The sequence below is a fragment of the Solanum dulcamara genome, chromosome 2, assembly GCF_947179165.1.
Source record: "Solanum dulcamara chromosome 2, daSolDulc1.2, whole genome shotgun sequence".
In the NCBI taxonomy this organism is placed as follows: domain Eukaryota; kingdom Viridiplantae; phylum Streptophyta; class Magnoliopsida; order Solanales; family Solanaceae; genus Solanum; species Solanum dulcamara.
The window spans coordinates 80616300-80641023 of record NC_077238.1 but is presented as its reverse complement, the minus strand read 5'-3'; the positions used below and the strand labels follow the sequence as shown (position 1 = coordinate 80641023).

The 24724-nt window shown below is 31.2% G+C and overlaps 2 protein-coding genes across 2 annotated transcripts; both read left to right on the top strand.

Annotated features, from left to right (window-relative positions):
• Window positions 1-1531: 1531 nt before the first annotated feature.
• Window positions 1532-8118, top strand: LOC129880995 (SNF1-related protein kinase regulatory subunit beta-2-like). Its single transcript, XM_055955287.1, has 4 exons — window positions 1532-2002; window positions 4544-4722; window positions 4845-5007; window positions 7532-8118. The coding sequence occupies exons 1-4, from the start codon at window positions 1832-1834 to the stop codon at window positions 7856-7858; spliced, it is 840 nt and encodes a 279-aa protein (XP_055811262.1). The 5' UTR covers window positions 1532-1831; the 3' UTR covers window positions 7859-8118.
• Window positions 8119-12527: 4409 nt separating this feature from the next.
• On the top strand, window positions 12528-14455 carry LOC129880994 (pollen-specific leucine-rich repeat extensin-like protein 1). Its single transcript, XM_055955286.1, has 3 exons — window positions 12528-12700; window positions 13117-13198; window positions 13422-14455. Exons 1-3 carry the CDS (start codon window positions 12677-12679, stop codon window positions 14189-14191), a joined length of 876 nt encoding a protein of 291 aa, XP_055811261.1. The 5' UTR covers window positions 12528-12676; the 3' UTR covers window positions 14192-14455.
• Window positions 14456-24724: the final 10269 nt, after the last annotated feature.

Sequence of the window (24724 nt, the reverse complement as noted above, 5' to 3'; positions counted from 1 at the left end):
TTATTTTTCAAGATCGAAATTTATACATCAATTAATATGAATATTATGGTAAATATTTATAATAATTATTATTTATTAAGAAGCGTGTAAAGTTCAAAGTAAATAAGTAGAAGTGAAGCGAGGGAGTAAGTTGTTATGTGTCATTGTGGCTCTCATTGGACAACGACTTTGCATTAACTTGTCCAAAACTACTCAAATGTTGAATAGGATGTGCAACAACCCTTTTGAGCATCAAGAATCCAAGGTGGAAAGTTTTATTGGATCCGTTTTATACACTAAATTATGTCAATTTATTATGATTAAGTGATGAGTTGAAGTAAATTACTTAATAATTATTATGGTTAAGTGATAATTATTATGTAAAAGATTAAACACATTCACTTATTACTTAGCAATTTACGCCTTTTTTAAGTTTGATTTTTCATTCAATATTCGATATTTATATTAAAGTTTGACTAAATTTAAATTTACCACAAAATGATGTATACATGATGCCCATAATAAGTATGTACTTACTTGATGCATCAAGGGTACGTCAAAATTGAAATAATAAGTAAAGTTTAAATACAATATGAGAAATTAACCTCTTTTGATGGTTTACATCAAATATTTACCTCAAAGTAATGCCTGCATTATATGTTCATTAAAATGTATTTTTATATATTTTTATGAGATAGTGGTCAAAAATACATTTGAAGAATCACATTTTTTATAAGTTTCTTATCTGAACTATTAAGTAATTGCGTTTTTTTTTTATCTAAATCATCATCAACTATTTATCAAAACACACCTCACTAGTATTTGATGGTGTATGGTGTACACTCTCTTTTTTTATTTAAGAGAAAAAACTCAAATATGTCATCGAACTTTGAGAAAAGGCTCATTTATGTAATCCGTTAAAAGTTTGACTAATTTATTCCATTTCCGTTTGAGAAAAAGCTCATCCATGCCATTATTTATAAACTAAAAATATTTTTTTCTTTAAATTCAATGGCATATTTGAGCCTTTCTCTTTTTTTTTTTTAAAAGTGGTGTCAAACGAAACTCTATACGAATAATCAAAGGAATTAATTGGATTATTTTTTTTTTAAAAAAGAAAGTGGTAAAAAGAAAAAAATACTGAAGTATCCCCTTTTTATATGTTTCTTACTTGAACTATCATGTATTTGAGTTGCTTATTTGTATTATTAATAACTATTATCAAAATATGCCTCGAAATTAATGAGTCAACTGCTATGCGGAATAATTTTTTTGGACAAACTAATTTATCATGCTTCTTTCGACAATTGTATTCAAACACTTGATCTGATCAATTTTGAGTTGTATTTTAATAAATAGTTAGTGATGATTTCTATTAAAAAACACAAACATATAATAGTTCTAATATGAAACTCGCAAAAACTCGCAAAAAATGATATTATTATCATTGGAATTATTATGCAAAGTAAGTTTTTAATTAATAATTATAGTTGGAATTATTATGCATAAACACAAGCAATTAAATTAGTTCCAAATTCGTACACAAATATTTGCTTTCATCTCTGCCTTTCTTTTACCGGCTATTCTGTGCGTTGCTCACTTCACTCATCTTGCAAAAACTTAATTATCTAATCTTTAATCCCATAATAATCATAGAGAAAAGCACAATACAAAGCCAAATAAATCCCATAAAATTTCTAATCTAATCACTTTTCTTGTCCTTAATAATCATATATAGTGGTGGTGGGTGAAATGTATTTATAAGAACTACACAAAAAAAAGAATCTTTTTTTTCTTCTTCTTGTAGATTCGAAGTGGTTTTTTTTGTGGGTGGTGTTAAAGTTTCAAGAAAATGGGGAATGTTAATGGAAGAGAAGAAAATGAGGGAAATATCTCATCTGGGGTTGATTCTGGTGGGGTCCAAGATACCATGGCCGTTCATCAGGTTGATGGAGAGTTTATGGGTCAATCTCCACCGTCCAGCCCTAGGGCATCTCGTTCACCTTTGATGTTTCGACCTGAGGTTAGTTTGTTTATCTTTTTAGCCTTTATTGGAAATGTGGGGTGGATGGGTTGTTTTATTTCTTTTTTGTTTTATCTTATTGTTCTTGATTTTATTTTTTTGTATTGATATGAAGTGGCTCATGTAGCTGGATTTGAGGCATATTTGTTTGTTGCTTATGTAGGTATAAAGTTCAAATCTTTTTCTGTTTTATTGGTTGAAACTAGTTTGGGATCGTGGCGTAGTTGTTGTTGTTGTGCTTTTTTTGGTGTAATATTTTGCTCTTTGACTATCTAAATTGCTTGGTATGAAGTGGGTTCAAATGAAGCGGATGAATATTGAGGATTCATGTAGCAGACCTCAACTAATTAGGATTTGAGGCATATTTGTTGTTGTTGTTTGTGTAGGTGTAAAGTTCAAACCGTTTTATGTTTAATTGGTTGAAACAAGTTTGGGATCGCGGTGTAGTTGTTGTTGCTGTGCTTGTTTTAGGTGTAATGTTTTAATCTTTGTCTATCTTATTGCTTGGAATGAAGTGGATTTAAATTAAGAGAATGAATATTGAGGATTCATGTAGCTGACCTCAACTAGTTAGGATTTGAGGCATATTTGTTGTTGCTGCCTATGTAGGTGTAAAGTTCAAATCTTTATCTATTAAATTGTTAGAAACTAGTTTGAGATTGCGGAGTAGTTGTTGTTGTTAGAATCTTTGTCTATCTAATTGCTTGGAATGAAGTGGGTTCAAATGAAGCAAATGAATATTGAGGATTCATGTAGCTGACCTCAACTAGTTAGGATTTGAGGCATATTAGTTGCTGATGCTTATGTAGGTGTAAAGTGATCTTTATAATGTTAATTGTCTGAAACTGGTTTAGGATTGTTGTTTAGGTGTTAAGTTTTAATATTTGTCTATCTAATTGCTTGGAATGACGTGTGTTCAAATGAAGCGATTCATGTAGCAGACCTCAACTAGTTAGGATTTGAAGCATATTAGATGCTCATTATGTAGGTATAAAGTGATCTTTTTTCTGTTCAATTGGTTCAAACTGGTTCGTGATCGCGATGTAGTTGTTGTTATGCTTGTTTAGGTGTAAAATTTCAATTGTTGTCTATCTAACTGCTTGTGCCTTATAGTGAAGTGGGTTCAAATGAAGCGAATGAATATGGAGGATTCATATAGCCGACCTCAACTAGTTAGGAGTTGAGGCATATTAGTTGTCGTTGCTTATGTAGTTGTGTAAAGTTCAATTTTTTTTTCCTGTTAATTGGGTGAAACTTGTTTGGGATCGCGGCATAGTGGTTGTTGTGCTTTTTTAGGTGTAAAGTTTTAATCTTTTGTCTATCTAACTGCTTGAAGTTTGTGGAATCAAGTATGACTTAGACTGGAGCTATTTTGTGGTACATACATGAATGATGTACTATGCAATAGATGCTTGGATCCAAGTAAAGGTCATTTCTTAAAATTGCTGTACTTTTTGGCAAAAACTTCTAGTTCTGAATTCTGATAACTGAGTTGTTTTTGAAATGTTAAGGCTGTGTGAGCGTAAAATTGTATCTTTTTCTTAAGTTGATTTAAACTGGAACTTTCTAGCATTTCACACATGAATGTTGCTACTATGCAATTGATGGTTATAGATCTGAATGAAGGTCATTACTTTAAATCGCTGGTATTTTTTTGATGAAAACTATCTTCTCCAATCTGAATTGCTTTTGAAATGTGAAGACTTCCCGTTCACCTTTGATGTTTGGATGTGAGGTCAGTTGTTAGCCTTTGCATTCTTTCTCACAAACGAGGGTTGAATGGGGTAGTATTTCTATTTTCCTTCCTTTTATTTATTTTTCAATATTTTTGGGTATTAGAGATATGGGTCGAAACAAAACGAGATGAGTGTGAGGACTTATATAACTGAACCTAAGTAGTTTCTGGCTGTGACTTCACTGTTGTTGTTGTTGCTGTTGCTGCTTGTGTAGGTTGAAGCTTTAATCTTTTCATGAAGTTAGTTGGTTTAGACTGGAATTATTTTGTGGTTCATATTCAAACTGTGAATTGATGGTTAGCTCATAATAAAGGTCATCACTTTAAATTGGTCTATTTTCTTTTGGTGAAAAGTGAAAATTACATTCAGTAACTATTGGAATTGATCGATAGATTTCCTGAAATAAACGAAAAGGAAATGAAAGATGAAACATAAATCATGGATCAACTACACCCTCTTGGGGACTTTCTTAAAGAGGAACCTCATGTATACCTAAAAGTTTGAAGAGAGTTGATTAAAGAGATTTTTATAATTAATTTAGAGCTTTTCTCCTTGAGGATTATCTGATTTATAAAACTACAAGCAGCCGATGTAAACATTGACATTAAGCAGAAAAAATAAAAGCTTTGAGATTTAGAAGAGCTCCCTGAAGCAATTCCTAAATTATGTTTTCCACTTTTTGATATTTGGCTAATGTAGCTTTCTGTTACCAACTATCATGGAATTAATGCCTATCATGTTGATTTATCTGATAAGAGATAATTTGTATGATCGACATCATTTGGTTTTCAAATGTTTGCCCCAGATGCCAGTGGTTCCTCTACAGAGACCTGATGAGGGGCACGGCCCAAGCATTTCATGGTCGCAAACCACCTCAGGTCATGAAGAACCTTGTGACGAGCAAGGAGTTCCAACACTTATATCTTGGACTCTTGATGGCAAAGAAGTCGCTGTGGAGGGATCATGGGATAATTGGAAGTCAAGGTTATAAGTTCACTTTTCTCATCCACGTTCTACAGCAAAAAAGACAATTTTCTCATCCATGATCTCTCTTCTTAGTCGTCAAGGTTGCAAGTTAATGTTGAAATTTCAAACTCTTTTTCCAGGATGCCTCTGCAAAAATCAGGGAAGGATTTCACCATTTTGAAGGTGCTTCCCTCAGGGGTCTACCAATATAGGTTTATAGTGGACGGACAATGGAGGTGTTCCCCCGACTTGCCATGTGTTCAGGATGAAGCAGGGAATACTTACAACCTTTTAGACATGAAGGTACATTTGTCATGTCTGTTACTGCATTATCGGTAATCCATTCAATTCTAAGTCTAGTTTTGTGTTGTACGGTTTCTTCGATGGAACACAGATCCAATACGGAATGATTGAATTCCCTTTAGATCGATCTGAAGATGCTTTTCCTGAATCACGTTACTAGATATAGTATGTTAGTCAAATTAACTGCACCAAGTCAAACAGTTTGTTGTCTATGAAGACATGGGAGGAGTAATTATTTTTATGTGATTGCATGATCGGAAGCTTCATGCTTCTTCATGAATACAAGTTTCTGTTAGATCTATGTTCTTAATCAGGTAATTTGCGACACTTTAGAGAGCTAGTCTACATGTAATAAGTAGTGTCTGCCTATTGAACTCACATCTCAAATATGAAAGATGACTTCAAAAACATGATGAGATCGAGACATTTCTGAAGGAGTTGTTTCTTCATGGCTCCTTCTTATACATATAGTTTTAGATAATTGGAATTGAGAGGTTTTTGAAATTCCGTTTGTCTCTTCTTCATAGATCAAAATCTCCTCATGGATTGTGCTTATGCCTGTGTTCTTGGGCTGTCTAAGGATTTGGCTTTCAGAAATGATATGGAAAAAGATTTTACGTGTCTGTCTGTCTAATCTCTGCTGAGTTCTGCTTTATCTTAGACTCAACCTTAGCTGTCACTCAGTTGTCTAGTTTGTTCATGTCTGTGTGATAGAAAATATGGTGAGAGTTCATGAAGTTAATGTCTGTTTTTCCAAATAAGAATCATGGGGAAGTTCATGAAGAGTTTATTTGAATAGCATCCATTACATTTTTAAAAAATCATGGTTAAGTAAAAATATCAATAATTTATAGCCCTGGAGGGAACATGTACAACATCACCGGGCATAATTGATCCTGGTGGAGGCTATCATATATGCATCATTGTGTTGCTTAAATGATGTGTTTAACTCATTTACCTTTAAAGAAAAGCTCTAGTCTTTAATGTCCGTATGGTATGGCTAACATTGTGGGTGTTCCCCAATGATCTCTCTTTCTCATCGAGTCACTGTATCCTGTGTAGACTTTTTAACATCTTCAATTTTTCTCCCATAACGTCTATCTTAATTTCTGTTATTTTTTATTATTTTGTGCTTTTGCATAGATTATGTGTAAGCGGTCTTAAACTCTTTATTGTGATATTTTATGTTTTTTGTGTAAAACTAGAATACCTTCTCATTTGTCTGTCCGGGGGTAAGTCGTTTGAATGGGGAAAGCTGTACAGTGTTGATACCCGTTTCTTTTAGGTTCAAAGTGAAGAGATGAACTTTTCTTTGGGGAAATCTGTTCTTTAGTGCCTTATGCAGCCCAACCTCAGGGGTTATTTTCACGGGCGTATAGGTGTTACTGATAATTTCCCACTTTAGACACTTCTTTTTTCTCTGTTTCTTCTCCGTTCAGTATTGACATCATGGCTCGTCACACGGGTTGCCTGCAAGCAAATGGCCACAAAGCTATTCTTTTTTTTTTATTTTTTCATTCTCATCCACCAAATCTTGGATCACTTAGGCCACAAGCAGGGTATATTTAGTATGTTTATTTATTTTTCATAGGTCTAAAACATTTTTCACATATTGATTTGCTGCTATTTAATTATAGGCTTGTAAACCTTACTTATACAACGTAACCCCATCATCCCCCTTTGCAAAGAGAGGTCTTGGCTGTTTACGAGTCCTTTAGTTTCTGTAATCATGTGACTCTTTTTTTCATTTTTATGTCCATAACTTGATTTGTTTCTAAAGTAGATATTCATGTTAGATTAAACGGCATTCAAGCACTTCGATGAAAACTAACAACACTTGTGGAGGAACGGTTAAATATGCAGCAAGAGAAGCATGATCCGTTCCAATTCTTTTTCATATTGTAAACACCAGCACTCTATACCCTGCGGCGGAGCCTCCTTATGCTAAGGGGTGTCAGCTGGAAAATTACACTGTTTAGTTCGGTCAAAATTCTAGTTTTATGTATATATAATTAGGTTGACTCCCCTTATTCTCTACATGTGTCTACCTTTTTTTATATATATATTGTCACACCCTTTGGTAAAATTTCTGGCTCCGCCACTGTCCAGACCTCTCTTCAGGGACAATCGTTTCACTAGACTATTACACTTTTGTCGCGTGGTTCAACCAACCTTTGGTTGGATTCGAGTCAAAGGGAGCGAAGTGAGAGAGTTCCACCAGCGGCTCCTGGATAGGAAGGGTTCTGAGGGACAGGGTTTACCATATCAAAACGAAAAAGTGCAAGCATGATTAACTCGACTTTGTTTGATGACACAGGTTGTTCTCTGATTAGTGTTAGCTAAACCTTGCTCGAATGAATCATAACAGTCTTACTCAACTTGCTTAGCTGCCTTTATGACTAATCTCACACTGACGAAAGCTAGATTTTCCAGATGGGCATAACACTGGTCACGTCAATGTTTTCTCCTTTGCGTTGACGTGCTATATCTTGACAAAGTTTGTCCTTGCTGATGTAATGTGCAGGATTACGTTCCAGAAGACATTGAAAGCATTTCTGGTTTCGAACCTCCTCAGTCTCCTGATTCCAGCTACAACAACTTGCATCTCGTATCGGAGGACTACGCAAAGGAACCACCCGTGGTACCACCCCATCTACAAAGGACTTTGCTTAACGTTCCTTCATCTCACATGGATATTCCACCTCCACTTTCAAGACCTCAGCACGTGGTACTTAACCATCTCTACATGCAGAAAGACAGGAGTACCCCTTCCGTGGTAGCACTCGGTTCAACTACCCGGTTCCTGTCCAAATACGTGACCGTGGTTCTTTACAAGTCGATACAGAGGTGAAGGCTCGATAAACTTAGTCTTTTCGATAGTCTTAAATAACTCGAATACTAGTAGCACAATATTAGAAGTCAAGCATGTTGGTTCATGGTTTCTGCAGCTAAAAGGCCAAAAAAAAGAAAGAAGGGCAATAGAGGTAATGTTTTGAAGTTTATATAGTAGCAAAGCTTGATTTGTGACTCCATTTACTTTGCCATCTCTCTCATTTGTCCATTTTTTGTTTAACATACAATTTGATCAAATTCCAATTCCTTCTTTTTCTTCTTCTTATGAACTAAGATCTTGCTTTTTTGACATTGCTTTATATGATTTACAACAATAACATATCCGGTGTAATCCCACGAGCGGAGTCTAGGGAGGTGGTGTGTACATTGACCTTACCTCTACCTTGTGAAGGTAGAAAAACTGTTTTTGATAGATCTTCAACTCAACTCAAAGAAATGTTGAAAACGGAGGTGCTCGTTGCACTATGCATTAGCAATCAAGAATAATTTACAAGCTGAAATGTTTATCTTATTTACACAACATCCCTTACCTCCTCCTCCTCATATTCCCTTTGCTTCAATTTGTTTGTTCTATTTTTTTTTAGTTTTTTTTTTTTTCAAAAAGACGTCTTTTTCATTTTTATTGGCAAATTCTTTAATTTCAACTTTCCACAAGACATGTTTAAGAGCATAAGATTAAAAGACATTTTGGTATATTATGTATATCTTTAGTTTAAGATCATAAATTCGTAATCTTTTTTACTTTTAAAACTCTGTACCAAGTTAAAATTGGACAAACAATTTAAAATAGAAAGAGTATGAAATATGTGCAATTTATTCTTAGTCGGGCCCTCCCCGGATTTTGCACATAGTGAAAGCATTAGTGCATCGGACTGCTCTTTTTTATTCTTGTTTTGGATGACTGAAAAATCCATCTGGGGCTAATCCTTTGAAAAAACTCAGGGTGGTTGGGATATAAATTATTCTTGACAGATATTTTTGAGTTAAGGTAGTAAAAACGAATTCAAGATCTAAATCAATAAAATTAGAATGCGTGTTATTATAGTAGATTTAGAATGAGCGCGATTTTATTGTTTTATTATGTACATTCATCTTTCAAAAGATCACATATATACTTGATTAATGTCGAAAGTAATAATTTCAATTAAAATCACAAAATCAGTTGAAAATATTATTACGTGTTTAACTCATAAAAAACGAATTTGACCAAATTATGAAGGACATGTTAAAAATACAAACAAGTGAATAAAAGAGTTATTTTTTCTTGTGTCAATTATATTCTCGAATTTAACGTAAAATCTAAACAAAAGGTCAAAAAGTCAAATAAAAAAGAATGATGCAGCCAGAAAACTATGTCGTGTCATCTTTGGAGAAGCTGAGTTGTCGTTTCCCAAAAGACAATGTACAAATAATTTTGGCCTAATAAAACATATTTATTAGATATTTTTAATTTAAATTTTTTTAAAAATAAATTACGTATCATTTTAAGTGATCATTATGTAAATAAGTAGTTAATCATCTAAAATATATTATCATATTTAATTATCATCTTTAACTGAAACATTATAATTTATTGAGACCAATTCGTGTAACTAAAAGATGTGATAAATTTATTTACGGAATGGACATTTAAAAATACAAATATATATAAAAAATTAAATTAAATTAAAAATATCTAATAATAATACTCTATTTAATTAATAAATTATAATTTAAATATATAAATACAATTTGCTAACAAATTTGGAAGGCCGTTAATTAATGTATTCAGCCAACAACTTTTTTCTGTTTGTTTAGCTTATATGACGATGTGAAAATGACCAGCGGGCCAATAGTATTAATTATTCAGAGCTTCCATTAAATTGATTCCAGACATTTCATTTTTATTATAATTTATATGATGATATTTAATTAATAAAAATAATTATAAAAAAAGAACTTTTTTTAAAATGCTTTAAAATAAATTACAATTATTTATATAGTTATAAATAATTTTTCGAAGGTAAATTAAATGGTGCGGAGCAGTCACAAGATAAATCCGCATAAACTCATAAGGATTTTAATTTACTCTATCCTCTCTTATCTCACATGAGTCACATTATATAATTTTTAATTTTTAATTTATTTCGCTTCGCCTTGCATAAATTTATCCCACATAATTTGCTTTAAACGAAGGTCGCAAGAAAAATGAAACATAAATTAACATGAATAGTGTTACGTAGATGTACCGACAAAGAAAAAATTATTCAAAGAATTTTTTTAAAATTTTCTTGCGTGCTTAACTTGAACTTTCATTCTCTTTTGTTCTCTCACCATCATTTATAGCTTGGACTAAAGTATAATTAATTTTATTCTTTTACCTCTTTTTCAAAATTAATCATGAAATTTTAAGTTATTTAGATGAATTTAACTATCACATTTGTCACTTTTGGAAGGTACAGATAAACAGAATAGTACCAAATCACTTAAAGGCTTGAACAGTGCATATGGGAAGTCTCATTCCAAAAGAAAAATTCTCCCAAGTATAATTTGTCAGTGTTCGTTTTCGTTGGACGTCTATATATTGAAATTTGATTAATTTAAATTTATTTTACTACATAAAATTTATTAAAAGGGCGGATGTTCTCTATGAATTTTTTTTTATATACTTAATATTTGACCACTTGAACCATATCGATCTTAAATTAAAGATAAAAGGTTTTTATTCATTCACAATCCTTTGGGGTTTGAGTATAACTTGTTACGGACACATGTAATTAATTAGCTTTAAATAAAAGATGAGAAAATATTTTTCTTAAAATACGAAATTTCAAATATCAACGAGGTAAATAATAGTAATATTTACTACACAATCAAGTCACTCATAGGAAATATAAGTATACTTTATGATAAATATTAATTATAATTTAATAAAAATTAATAATAAATTCAATATCATAAATTAAACTGCATTATTAATACTTAAAAATTATATTCTCAATATATAACTTAAATCATTTTCAAATTATGTGTCACTGGTATCTAACTTGTTGCTTAGAAGCTTCGAACTCCAGTGAAAAGTGTTTATATTCTTGGAACAATAAATAAGAAAAATAAGTAGTGAAAAAGAAGAAAAAAGTTTCTTTTTTGAAAAATATAAAGAATTTGAAAAGTTTAGTATCATTGAACATAGCACATATGTTTTATAATAGATTCCAAATTTTTTAATACTACTTATTATAACTATAGTAGTAAAAGAATCCTCTAAAATACCTAATCATATCAACCTTTTTTTATTTTTCATTTAACGTTTAATACCTACTTTAATTAATTCGAATTTGTAACTGATACAACCTGTATGGGTGTCTTTTTATATGTAAAAACCATTTAAAAATAATTACAATACCCTCTGTGTAGTTGCACAAAGTGAGATTTGAAGAGAATAGAATGTGTATGCAGATCGTATTCCTAACTTAAAGTTAAGAAGATTATTTCCAATAGTCCCCGACTCAAAGAAAAACAATCTAAAGAAATCCCCGAAAAGAGAAGTAACGTAAGTGAAATGTAACAAAGCATTCCAAACAATATGATAATCGAATTACAAGAAACAACAAATAGTAATAAAAACTAAATGACCAGAAACTACAGGAGCAAAACTATAATTATCCACATCTCTGTCTTTCTTACTTTAAAGAAAAAAAATCTAGTATGATAAGAAATATTCAAATTGAAGCATTGAAAGGCATTTGAGATCAATTGACCATATTACACAAATCTCCAGAACCACAAAATAAGGTTAGTTATAGCAGCATGTGGGGGTGCATATTCCATTATTACACATTTACACTAACCAAACTAAAGCTTTATTTTCCCCAGTCTCCACCTTTCTAGTACTAGTTCTATTACTATTCCAATTTATTTAAAAAGCTCTTTTTTTCTTTGCTTAGAGACAAAGGCATGTAGATGTGTGACTATCAAAGCCATATCACATGCATGGGGAGTATATAGTTAGCAATTAATATTGCCAATCAAGGTTTAAATATTAGAAGAAAAAAATTATTAAATGACTTTTCAACATTTATTAAATTTTAGTATACAAAGTTATATGATACTTATACTAATAGAAAGTTCAAAAACCTGATGTAATAGTAAAAGCATGTACAAGATGACCTGAATATTGACATTATAGTTTTAACACTTTTGACCCTTAGATTAGTAGTAAATTCTTATTTGGTAATATTTGGCAAGGCATATTTTAATTTAGTTTTTGCACATAAATGTTTATAAATTTATTATAATTATTAATTTTATCACCACTTAATTACTCAATATATTATGTTAAACTTGCTTTATTATTCAATATTTGTTGGTAATAATTTTTTTGAAATAGTTCAAATATAAAATATTCCAACATAAGAGTACGAAAAACGCATAATTTAATTAATTAAAAATTAACTATATTTATTCAGATATTACAAGAATCAAAATTAAAATTTATCAATAATCAAAAAAAATTAAAAATGCTAATAAAAAAAAATCATAAAAAACAAAATTTATATAGCCGCCTCCTCCTACCCCACCCCATCACCAATAGAGGCTACCAATCTTGATGATTTCATGAATTTCAACTTTATACAACTTTTTCTATCTTAAGTCATCTCTCCATCATTCATATTCATACTATATAAAACTACACCTTTTTTTTCTTTTCTTTTCTTTTCCCTTCCCAAGTTTCCCCAAAACCATTGATTAGCTATATAACCAAGAGAATCAATTCAATAATTCTCTCTAAATTCTGATCCTCCATCACTTTCAAGTATCAAGATTATTCTTAACTATGGGTGGTGACAAGTCTGAGAAGGTATGTATTTTTACTCTCTAATTTCCTCTATAGACATTAAAATAGGTTACTTTTAGCTCATGTTACTCGAATTCTTTAAAAAAAACAAAAAGTATAAGTCGAATTTTCTAAAAAAAAGAGAGTATATTTTAAAGAATTTGACACCAGTGTGATCAGGGTGGAGTTAAAAGGGGTAATTATACGTTCAATAAAATTTAGTAAATTTTGACTTAAGTCCTATGTATGTGGGAGTAAAAATATGATTTAGAACTCATAAATTAAAAATCTTAGCTCTGTGTCTGAATGCGGTAGCAATTTTGAAGAGTTACATACACTTTCAGATGTTTTTGAATTATTATAATATATGTGAAATTATGTTTACTTGACCAATATATATTAATCTATACTATTTTACTTTTTTTTTTTTTGATAAATAGATCACCATAATGGTGCTAAAGGTTGATCTTCAATGTTCACGCTGCTACAAGAAAGTCAAAAAAATTCTCTGCAAATTCCCTCGTGAGTCTCTTTTTTGCAACTCTTAATTTATAGCAAAATTTTCCTTTTACAATTGTCACACAAGTTAAATGTCTCTTTTGAAAAAAAGTCACTTTCTTTAATTTTATATTTCATTAAATAATGATCATATAATTATTATTATAAGAACAAGATATGTGTGGATAAAACATGAGTTTCTTTTTTTATATATAATTATTTTGGTGTTAAATATTTTGGACAAGAGAAATTCGAGACCAAATGTATGATGAGAAGGCCAATATTGTCACCATCAGTGTATTTTGTTGCAATCCTGAAAAGATTCGTGACAAATTGTGTTGCAAAGGAGGGGGAGTAATCAAGAGCATTGAGATCAAAGAGCCTCCAAAGCCCAAAGTAGCCGAAAAACCCAAAGAGCCTGAGAAACCCAAAGTAGTGGTGGAGAAGCCTAAAGAACCTGAGAAGCCCAAGGTGGTTGTGGTGCAAATGCCTAAAGAACCTGAAAAACCCAAAGTAGTGGAAAAGCCTAAAGAACCTGAAAAGCCCAAACAACCGGCGAAACCCAAGGAACCAGAGAAGCCTAAGGAGGTTCAGAAGCCCAAAGAGCCTGAAAAGCCTAAGCAACCTGAGAAGCCCAAAGAAGCACCTAAACCAACACCGGTAGCTCCACCCCGACAACCACAACCACAACCACAATTTCCACCAGCTCCAGAGCCAGTGATCGTGATGCCAATTCAAGGATATCCACACCAACCCCCTCCGGGGACGCATTGTTGTGGGCAATGTTACGAAGGCTATACTGGGGGCCCGTGTTATGATGATTGGTACGGAAGACGAGAACAACCACCTCCACCACCACCGGGCCCATGTTACGACACACATTCATATGGATATGCGCCCGGGCCTGAGATCGGGCCCGGTCCCGGGCCCGCAACGTACGGACTCCCAAAGGGCTGTTATGTGAACAAATGTGACTACTTTAGTGAAGATAATGCATCTGGATGCTCAATTATGTGAATCTATCATGTTGGGCCTTTACTAGGGCCCATACTTACCTTTTAATTGGGCCACCACACCAAAAGTTCAAACAAAGTTTGGATCTATCTGGCTATCTTTTTGTATGTCATTATTTATAGATTACAGAAAAAATAATGTATAGTTTCCTACGTTTAGAAAAAAAGTTGTTAAGAGAGAATAATTTGGTGACCAGATTACTGGTTAACTGTCTTGTTACATAATTACTTAAAAAGTTTATTAATAAAACCACTTTGTTAACTATTATTTCTTCTTCATAATGAAGATAATTCTTTGATATTTCTGAGATTAATTTGGTGCTAAGAAAGTGGTTGTTGATTAAGAAAAATGTTCAATGTATAAATAATCAATAGATTAAAAATTGTTTTTTTATTTTATTATTTTATTATTTTAGAAAGCCTGACTAGGAAAGAAAAATATTTGGCCTTCTAAAAAATATTAAACATTTACACATATTTATTGTAGTGTTTGGTGTTTTTAAATATGATTAAGGTGAATTGTATCATTATTTGCTTTAAGTGGCATTATTATATCTTAATAATTGAAAGCTTTCATCATTACACTTTCTTGTGCAACTCTTCTAGGATACTTCGTGTATGATCTGTCCTTAATAAAACTTTTCATCAAATTCGTACATGATTTCTTTTCGATTGTAAATCAAGATTTCAACAAAAATGGCCACACAAAATGGACATTTAGAAAAAGGACCTTCTCAAAGATTTACATTATTAGATGAAGGAAATTGTACCATATTGATAAGGTGATGTTGCTTTAAATGTCAACAAGGACAATAAAAAGCTAAAGTTAACAATGTTTGGCTTCCAGCTTGCAAAAATAGCACAGTAGTCCAATAACATTTTATATATATGGACAAAATATTAAACTTTGGAAAATAGACAGCTTGCAATTGACTATGACTTAGAAGTATGTAGAGGATATCAACTTTATCAATCTAAGGATATGTAGCTATTATATTTATAGTACATAACTATAGATTCAAAACATTACTAAATGCAACGATAATTACTTGTTACATAGCAAATTTGCTCTTTATTCACCTTTCTATAAACTCCATGTATCTATAGTTAAGTTACATTTGATAAAGATAGGGGTTGTGATTGTCACGTTCGATAAAGATTCTACTACGATTTTTGTATTTTTTAGCTGTGACTGTATTTGAGATACAAATTTCGTGTATGTCTGATAGACAGATACACTCTATTGCAAATAAAGCATTCCTATTTTAGCGCGTATCTAGGATTTTCACTATGGAGTTCGAAAAAATAAACACATAGCCGAAAGAGATTTAAAATCTAGTCATCTATTATATATACATAAAAGTGTTGTAAAATGGATGTCCCTTTCTTTACTCTTCTTTTCCCTTACCCCAACTTTTTCCCTAACTCGTTTTAGTCAAATTTGACATACTTAACTTTGGCTATAAATAGCCAACGAATGTGTGCAATTTAGCACATAAATCTGAAAAAATTATCTCGCTTACTTTGCAATTTCCCTCTTTCTCCCTTTATTAAACTTTCTTTCTTTACTATCTATAAATTATTATTATTATTGTTGTTGTTGTTGTTGTTGTTGTTGTTTCATAACACCTTATCAGCACGAAACTCTAATTTTTTTCAGACAAATTAACTTTCATATCAGGTATATCTACTGAAGAAATTTAATTTTAGTTGTCTTTGTTATTTTTAAATTAATTTTTATCTCAGTTTTTATCATGTCAAATTTATCAAAACTTTAGTTTGTGGCACTTGACATTACCAAAAAAAATTATTTTTCATGGATCATTGATGCTGAAATTCACCTTGATGCTAAAGGTCTTGGTGATACTATTAAACAAGAAAATAAAGTATCAAGCCAAGATAAAGCAAATGTCATGTTTTTTCTCCGCCATCATATTCATGAAGGATTAAAAGTTGAATATTTAACTGTGAAAGATTCTCTTGAATTATGGACTAATTTGAAGGATCGATATTACCACCTAAAACTTACGGTGTTACCAAAAATTCGATATGATTGGATATACCTTCGATTTCAAAATTTTAAAACTGTGACAGAGTATAATTCTGTTATTCACAAGGTAAGTTCCATGTTAAAATTATGTGGAGATACTATCACTGATGATGACTTACTTGAGAAAACCTTTTTTCCACTATTCACGCTTCAAATGTGTTACTACAACAACAACATCGTGAAAAAGGGTTTAAGAAATATTCTGAAATAATTACATGTCTACTTGTGGTTGAGCAAAATAATACTTAACTGATGAAAAATCATGAAGGTCGTCCCATTGGGACTACTCTATTTCCTGAAGCGAATGTTGTAGCAGCACATAATTGATCTGAATCAAGACAAAATAATTATCGCGACCGCGGTCGTGGATGTGGTAGAGGACGAAACAATTATCGTCATCATGATGAAAATAAACATGAGAACAATAAAGTTCCTCAAAAATTACCCTTCCAGAGGTAAATTCAATATTTGTCACTACTGTGGTATGAAGGGTCATTAGGCATGTGAATGTCGTACGCTTGATAATTTTTTGAAACTTTATCAAGCCTCTCTCAAAAGAAGAGATAATAATGTGGAGGCGCACTTGAATTTTCGAAATGATGATAATAAAGCAACTCCCTCAAATAAATATGAAGATATTTAGGCAAATCTTGCTTATAAAGATGATGATTTTGAAGATCTATCAAATATTACTCATTTGGAAACTGAAGATTTTATGAATATTGATTGAAGAATTGATATCTAACTGGGGATAAATATTATAAAATAGTTATTATTTTTCTATTATGTTTGATATTATGTTGTCCTTCGTAAAAAAAATAAATTCTTAAGGCAGTGCAATTTCATAAAGTTTCTTATGTTGTTAGTTTTTCACGTTCTTATAATGTATCATTTTGTTTATGAAGAATATGAAAATTCTCCAGTCATCAGTTATATCCAAAATCAATTATGATGATATGTGTCTTATTGATAGTGTCACAACACACACTATTTTAAGAGATAAAAAATATTTTTCTTGTTTGATTATGCAAAAAGTTAATGTTAATACAATATCTGGTAGTACAAGATTAATTGAATGATCTGAAAAAGTTAAAGTTGTACTTATCGAATGTACAAATTTGACAATTAATGAGCATTATATTGTAGTAAGTCTCAAATAAACTTATTACGTTTCAAAGATATTTATCAAAATAATTATCATATTGAGACTACAAATGATGAAAATAATAAATATCTTTACATTACTACAATGATGTCGGGTAAAAAGTTTATACTTAAAAAGTTACCCGCTCTTTCATCCGGCTTATACTTCACAAGTATTATCATAGTTGAAACACATGTCATGGTTTACTAACTCAAATAATTTTATTATTTGGCATTATCGATTGGGCCATCCCAATTCTAATATGATGCGCAAAATAATTGAGAGTTCACATGGACACTCTTTGAAGAACCAAACGATTCTTCAGTTTAAAGAATTTTCTTGTGTTGCATGTTCTCAAGACAAATTGATTACTAGACTATCAGTAATCAAAGTGAGAATTGAATCCCCAGCATTTCTAGAATGTATACAGAGTTATACATGTGGGCTCATTCATCCATCATGTGGATCATTTAAATATTATTTGATTTTAATAGATGCATCTACAAGATGGTCACATGTGTACTTATTATCAACTCGTAATATGACAATTGCGAGATTACTTGCTCAAATAATTAAGTTAAGAGCATAATTTCCAGATTATGCAATAAAGACAATTCGTCTTGATAATGCTGGTGAGTTCACATCTTATGCATTTAATGATTATTGTTTTTCCACTGGGATAACAATTGAGAATCTGGTTCCTCATGTTTATACTCAAAATGGTCTAGCAGAATCATTGATTAAGCATCTTCAATTATTTGCTAGACCAATGCTTATGAGAACAAAACTTCTCATTTCATTATGGGATCATACTATTTTGCATGTAGCAAGTCTTGTGCGAATCAGACCCAAAAATTATTATAAAGTCTCCCCATTACAATTGACGTTTGGTCAGAAGCTGAACATTTCATATCTTAGAATATTTGGATGTGTAGTATATTTTTAATTGCTCCACCATAACGCACAAAGATGGGACCCCAAAGAAGATTGAAGATATATGTTGGATATGAATCTTCTTCTATCATAAAATATTTGGAACCCATGACTGGAGATTTATTTACTGCAAGATTTATTGATTGTCATTTTGATGAATCAGTATACCTAGCATTAGGGGGAGAAAATAAACAGTTGAAAAAGGAAATAGATTGGAATGCATTATTACTACCTTATTTAGATCCTCGTACAAATACATGTGAACTGAAAGTTTAAAAGATAATTCATTTGCAAAATATTGCAAATCAACTGCCAGATGCATTCACTGACCTATCAAAAGTTACTAAATCTCATATTCCAGCTGCTAATGTTTCAATTCGAGTTGATGTCCCAGTAAGACAATTAATGAATGCAAATGAGTCTAAACCACATTTAAAAGGTGGTAAACCGATCGGTTCCAAAGATAAAAAAATTCTCAAAAAAAGAAGCAAACAATCAAGATGATCATGATATGAAAGAACCTGCTCAAGAAAAGCGAGGAGACATAACAATTGATAAAACCTTGGAAGAAGTTAAGGCACCTGGAAATGATGAACAAATTTTAATAAATTATGTCTCATAAAAAAAATATGGAACCAAAATAATGTAATTGTCGATAATATTTTTGCTTATAATGTTGCTATTGAAATAATGCAACAAAATTGGGATCTTGAACCAAAATCTGTCGATAAATGTAGACAGATGAATGATTGGCTAAAATGGAAAGATGCATTTCAAGTTGAATTAGCTTTGCTTGAAAAATGCGAAGTTTTCGGACTGATAGTCCAAACACTGAAGGTATAAAACCACTGGGGTACAAATGGGTCTTTGTGCGAAAGCAAAATGAGAAAAAAGAAGTCGTAAGATATAAAGCACGACTTGTGGCAAAAAGATTTTTGCAAAGAACTGACATTGATTATATGAAAACATATTTTCCTGTGGTGGATGCAATCACTTTCAGATATCTTATAAATCTGGCAATTCATGAAAAATTTGAAATGCATCTAATGGATGTCGTTACAATCTATTTATATGGCTCTCTAGATAACGATATTTTTATGAAAATTCCTAAAGAATTTAAAATGCCTGAAATATATAAAGATTCCCAAAAAACTTGTTCAATAAAACTTCAAAAATCTTTATATGGGATAAAACAATCAGTGCGAATGTGATACAATTGTCTTAGCGAATATTTGCTAAAAGAAAGATATAAAAATGATCCAATTTGCCTTTGTGTTTTTATGAAAAGGTCTGAATCTGAATTTTTTCATAATAGTCGTATATGTTGATGATTTGAATATTATTGAAACTCGTGAAGAACTTTCAAAGGAAGTAAAATGTCTGAAAAAAGAATTTGAAATGAATGACCTCGGAAAGACAAAATTTTGCATGGATATTTTGCAAATGAGATATTTGTCCATTAATCAATATAGTCAAAAAATATTTTAAGGAGATTTTACATGGTAAAGCACACTCACTGAGTACCCCAATGATCGTGAGATCTCTTGATATTAATAAAGATCCATTTTGACCTCATGAAAATGATGAAGAGCTTGTTGGTGCTGAAATACCATATCTTAGTCCAATTGGTGCATTAATGTATCTTTCCAACCATTGTAGACTAAATATAGCTTTCTCAGTAAACTTATTAGCGAGATTTAGTTCTTCCCCAACATAAAGACATTGGAATGGAATTAAGCATATATTCAGATACCTCCAAGGGACCATAGATATGGAATTGTTTTACTCAAATGAATCCACGTCATAATTGATTGGTTACGCAGATACGAGATATTTATCTGATCCCCATAAAGGTCGATCGCAGACATGCTACTTATTTACATGTGGTGGTACAACTATATCATAGCGTTCAACAAAACAAACTATGATTATCACTTCTTCAAATCATGCATAGATAATAGCCATTCATGAAACAAGTCGAGAATGCATTTGGTTAAGATCAATAATTCAGCACATTCAAGAAATATGTGGTCTTTCTTTGACAAGAGACGCTCCAACAATATTGTATGAAGACAATGTTGCATGTATAGCTCAATTAAATGGAGGATACATCAAAGGAGACAAAACAAAACATATTTTACCAAAAATTTTCTTTACCCATGATCTTCAAAAGAAAGGTGAAATAGATGTATAACAAGTTCGTTCAAGTGATAATTTAGCAGATATGTTCACCAAGGCATTGCCAATTTCAACCTTTGAGATACAAGATTGGAATGCGTCATCTTCGAGATATTAAATGATGTCTTCATCAGGGGGAGTATAATACACACTACACTCTTTTTTTCTTAGTCTATGTTTTGTCCCATTGAATTTTCCTAGCAAGGTTCTTAATGAGACATCAATCAATGCGTATTGAGAATAACTATATATATTCGTTCTTTCAATAAAATTTATTTTTCTTTTACATGGAAATCAAAGGAGGAGTGTAATAATATGAATGTCCCTTTCTTTACTCTTCTTTTCCCTACCCCCACTTTTTCCCTAACCCCTTTTAGTCAAATTTGACATACTTAACTTTGGCTATAAATAGCTAACGAATGTGTCCAATTCAGCACACAGATCTGAAAAAATTATCTCTCTTCCTTTGCAAATTCCCTCCTTCTCCCTTTATTAAACTTTCTTTCTTTACTATCTATAAATTATCATTATTATTTCATAATATTAAAAGATCATTTTAACCATGTATAAATAGTGTAATTTTTCGTCAGCCGTCTCCTGCCCTGCCTATGTTTAGTAATATTTGGGCCAAGACCCATTTGGTATATATCAGACCACATTGGCAGGCCCAAGATGTAAAATTACACAATCCCATAAGAATTTTCTGCTCAATATATTGGTATGCTTAACTTCTCTAATTTCCACTAAAATTCATCTTATTTTTGTCTACATCAACTTTTATCAATCACAAAAGGCCAACATCATAATGAACTGTATAACTAGAGAGTAACTAAAAGAACTAAAAAAAAACATCATTTTTGACTCATAACCAATTGCTAAATTTACTTAAAAATTGAATTTTTAGTAGAGATTGTTACTAAAAAAAAATTCTTTACTTTCCATTATATGGTTTATTCTATGCTAGCTTGTGGGGTTTTTACAAGATCCATTGTCTACCTTAGCTAATTTCCTTTTTCTAGTAACTTCAATACTCCTCCAGACTCTAAACCAAGATGCCTGTATTATTGGGATAAATATTTAATTAAAAGGCAAACATATCAAATCAAACATAATACAATCAAAAATAAAAAACAAAAAGCAAACTATATTATTTTATTATTATTTAGACAAGGTCCAAGTGACATGACATCTTGAAAATTACTGACCTAATGAAGGGATTAAAGTGTTATAAGCTGTTCCTGAGCTTCAGTCCTATATTTTTTTAAAATTATAAAGATGATGTTCGAATTGATTTCTGCTCATTTTAATTATTTCATTGGATACATATTATTATTTATCAACATAAATATTTAGACAGATAAAAAAAATTATTAATATTATTTTATTGTTACTGAAATTTAAACTCTGATCTCTCATAAATTAAAAATTGTTGTGATTTTTGTCTTGTTGAGTTGAGATTTAAACCCTCTCTCATAAATTAAAAATTGTTGTGATTTTTGTCTTGTTGAGTTTTGGACCAAGACCTCTTATCAATTAGACAAATGAAAAGAAAACGAAATTTTTGTTTACACCGAAATTTGAATCCTAATCTCGCATAAATTAAACAGATAAGAAGAAACCACTTTATTTTTATCTCTACTGAAATTCGAACCATAATCTCACATTATTTTCATATTTCTCCATATTTACCATAGACTACACCCTTGAATGCCTAACTAGCTTCAGTTCTAATTTCTTCTTTCATCTTCCTTATGAATTCTTCAATCTTCCTATTGAGTTCTTCTATGCTTATATTATCTTCATTCCCCTCTTCTTCTACCATGCTCTTGGCACTTGCTTTAACTTGTTGGAGCTCATAACATAAATCTCTTTCTTGAGCTTGCATATCGTTTATTGTTTTGTTTGATAATAAACATGTTTCTTCTACCATGCTTTTGGTGTCTACTTTAGCTTGCCAGAAGTTGTAACATAAATCGCTTTCTTGAGTTTGCATACTTTTTTTTGATTTGTCTGATAATAAAAATGTTTTTTCTACCATGCTTTTGGTGTCTGCTTTAGCTTGCCAGAGGCCGTAACATAAATCATTTTCTTGAGTTTGCATGACTTCTGTTGGTTTATCTGATAATAAACATGTTTCTTCTACCATGCTCTTGGTGTCTGCTTTAGTTTGCCAGAGGTCGTAACATAAATTGCTTTCTTGAGTTTGCATACCTTCTGTTGGGTTGTCTGACAATAAACATGTTTCTTCTGCAATGCTCTTGGTGTCTGCTTTATCTTGCCAGAGACCATAACATAAATCGCTTTCCTGAGTTTGCATACCTTTTAGTATTTTGTCTGATAATAAACATGTTGTTTCTTCTACATCTTCTTCTTCAAAAGCTACTCCCTCATCATAAAAATCACCTATGATTAATACATCTTCTTGTTTATCAAAGCTACAACAACTCAAGTTCTTGACAAGAAATGCAAGGATACTATTACATAGCAAAAACATGTATTTCCTATCAAAGACATGTGCGCAGAGTAGGAAAAAAAGATTTGAGAAAAAGTGAAAATAATTATAGGTGAAAAAGAAGGAGAAATCATAGGTGTAAGAGAAAAACAAGGATATGAAAGATATTAGGACTACAAGTTGCAAAGTTTTTCTAATTATCAATTCATAATGTATATTATTTGGTCTTTTAGCACTTTCAATCATTTGGCTTGAATGTTGATGAAGATATATATCTTGTGTTTTGGATCTGGTTGGTTTATGTGTGTGTGTGGTATGGTCTTTATATATAGAGATTTTGATACTACACAACAGTAGACATAGTTCACAATAAAAAATAATTCTGATTTTAATTATTTTGATCAATATGTAATGTGTATATGCATATCTATATATATGTTTATACATATTTAAATCTAGCGTCAACTGATAAGTAAACACTTTAATTTTAAAAATGCATGTCTAAACACTTTAATTTAATCTCAACTAACGACTAAACACTTTAACTCATTCCCATGGTATCTCATGGACATTTGAGGCTGGCACATATATATTATGCCTTTATACCACTATATCTCCTATCTAAAAAAATAACTATATGTAGCTGTACATAAAGTAGCTTAGTAAGCTAAAAATAAATAAATGCATACTTTGTTATAACATGTTAATTATACAGAGTCTTGTATAATTTACTTATATTATAGTATAATAAGAGTATTAATTTTTTTCATTTTACTACTATATTTTTTTTGTATCTACTTTAAAATATTTTATTTATAAACGAAAATTTATCGAAAATAACTTATCTATCTTCACAAAATAAAAATAAGGTCTGTGTAGATGTGATCACTGATCACCCTCTTTAGACCTCATTTATAAGAACACATCAAATATTGTATTATTTTTTATTATTTTTTTTGATTTCTCATCTGGTGTTCGGAGTCCGTGGAGCTCCGACTAAATTTGAATCGCGCACTGCAGAACCCATTCGGAGGTGACGCTCTCAACATAATTTTTTCCATACCTAAAGCTCAAATTCGAAACCCAACAATCGCACCACTACACCACACTTCAACACATTTGCTAGTACCAGAGTTGGATGCTGACTTCGCTTTCCTTCCTTATTTTTTTTTCCCTGACTTGAAATTCACCCGCTTATCCGGTGTATTATTGTTGTTACTCTTATCGAACAGTATAACAGCGATAAATGATTAATGCTTCTGGTTACAAATATATTCTCAATAGTACTAGAGATTTCTTTAAATAAAAAAAATGGAATATTATTCAGGGATACTTTGATTGCTAAAAGATTGGACGGAAAGTGGTGCATATATAGGAAGTTTCTAGTGTTCTGCTCCATAAGAACCAAAAAGAGGGAACAAAAGAAGTTGATTCTCACCTAACCCTACCATGAGTTCATGTATTAATCTTTAAAAATACTGTTCATGTATTAATCTTTATAACAATTATTTTCTCATAATAATATCTCATCAAAATAGACAAATTTTCTTTAGAACCAATATTTAATGCTATATTTTACCCCTTATAATTATTGTAAGTTCCAACGGAATATCTAAAACGTCAAAAAAAATTGTGAATTTGAAAGGAGAAATTAAAAGATGAAGTTAGGAACTTAGAGCCCGCGCTTATAAGTTGCTTATAAGCTGTTTTTAGCTTTTATAAGTGTTTGACTGACCAATTTAAAGTCATTTTATGCTTAAAATAAACTCAAAAAAATAAT

What these genes read in the sequence shown, in the direction of transcription:
- LOC129880995 (XM_055955287.1), top strand. Translation starts at nt 1,832, where the DNA reads ATGGGGAATGTTAATGGAAGAGAAGAAAATGAGGGAAATATCTCATCT. An exon ending in CTTTGATGTTTCGACCTGAG is followed by an intron (nt 2,003 to 4,543) that starts GTTAGTTTGTTT and finishes TGTTTGCCCCAG; the next exon opens with ATGCCAGTGGTTCCTCTACA. An exon ending in ACAACCTTTTAGACATGAAG is followed by an intron (nt 5,008 to 7,531) that starts GTACATTTGTCA and finishes TGTAATGTGCAG; the next exon opens with GATTACGTTCCAGAAGACAT.
- LOC129880994 (XM_055955286.1), top strand. Translation starts at nt 12,677, where the DNA reads ATGGGTGGTGACAAGTCTGAGAAG. An exon ending in GTGGTGACAAGTCTGAGAAG is followed by an intron (nt 12,701 to 13,116) that starts GTATGTATTTTT and finishes TTTGATAAATAG; the next exon opens with ATCACCATAATGGTGCTAAA. An exon ending in AATTCTCTGCAAATTCCCTC is followed by an intron (nt 13,199 to 13,421) that starts GTGAGTCTCTTT and finishes TTTGGACAAGAG; the next exon opens with AAATTCGAGACCAAATGTAT.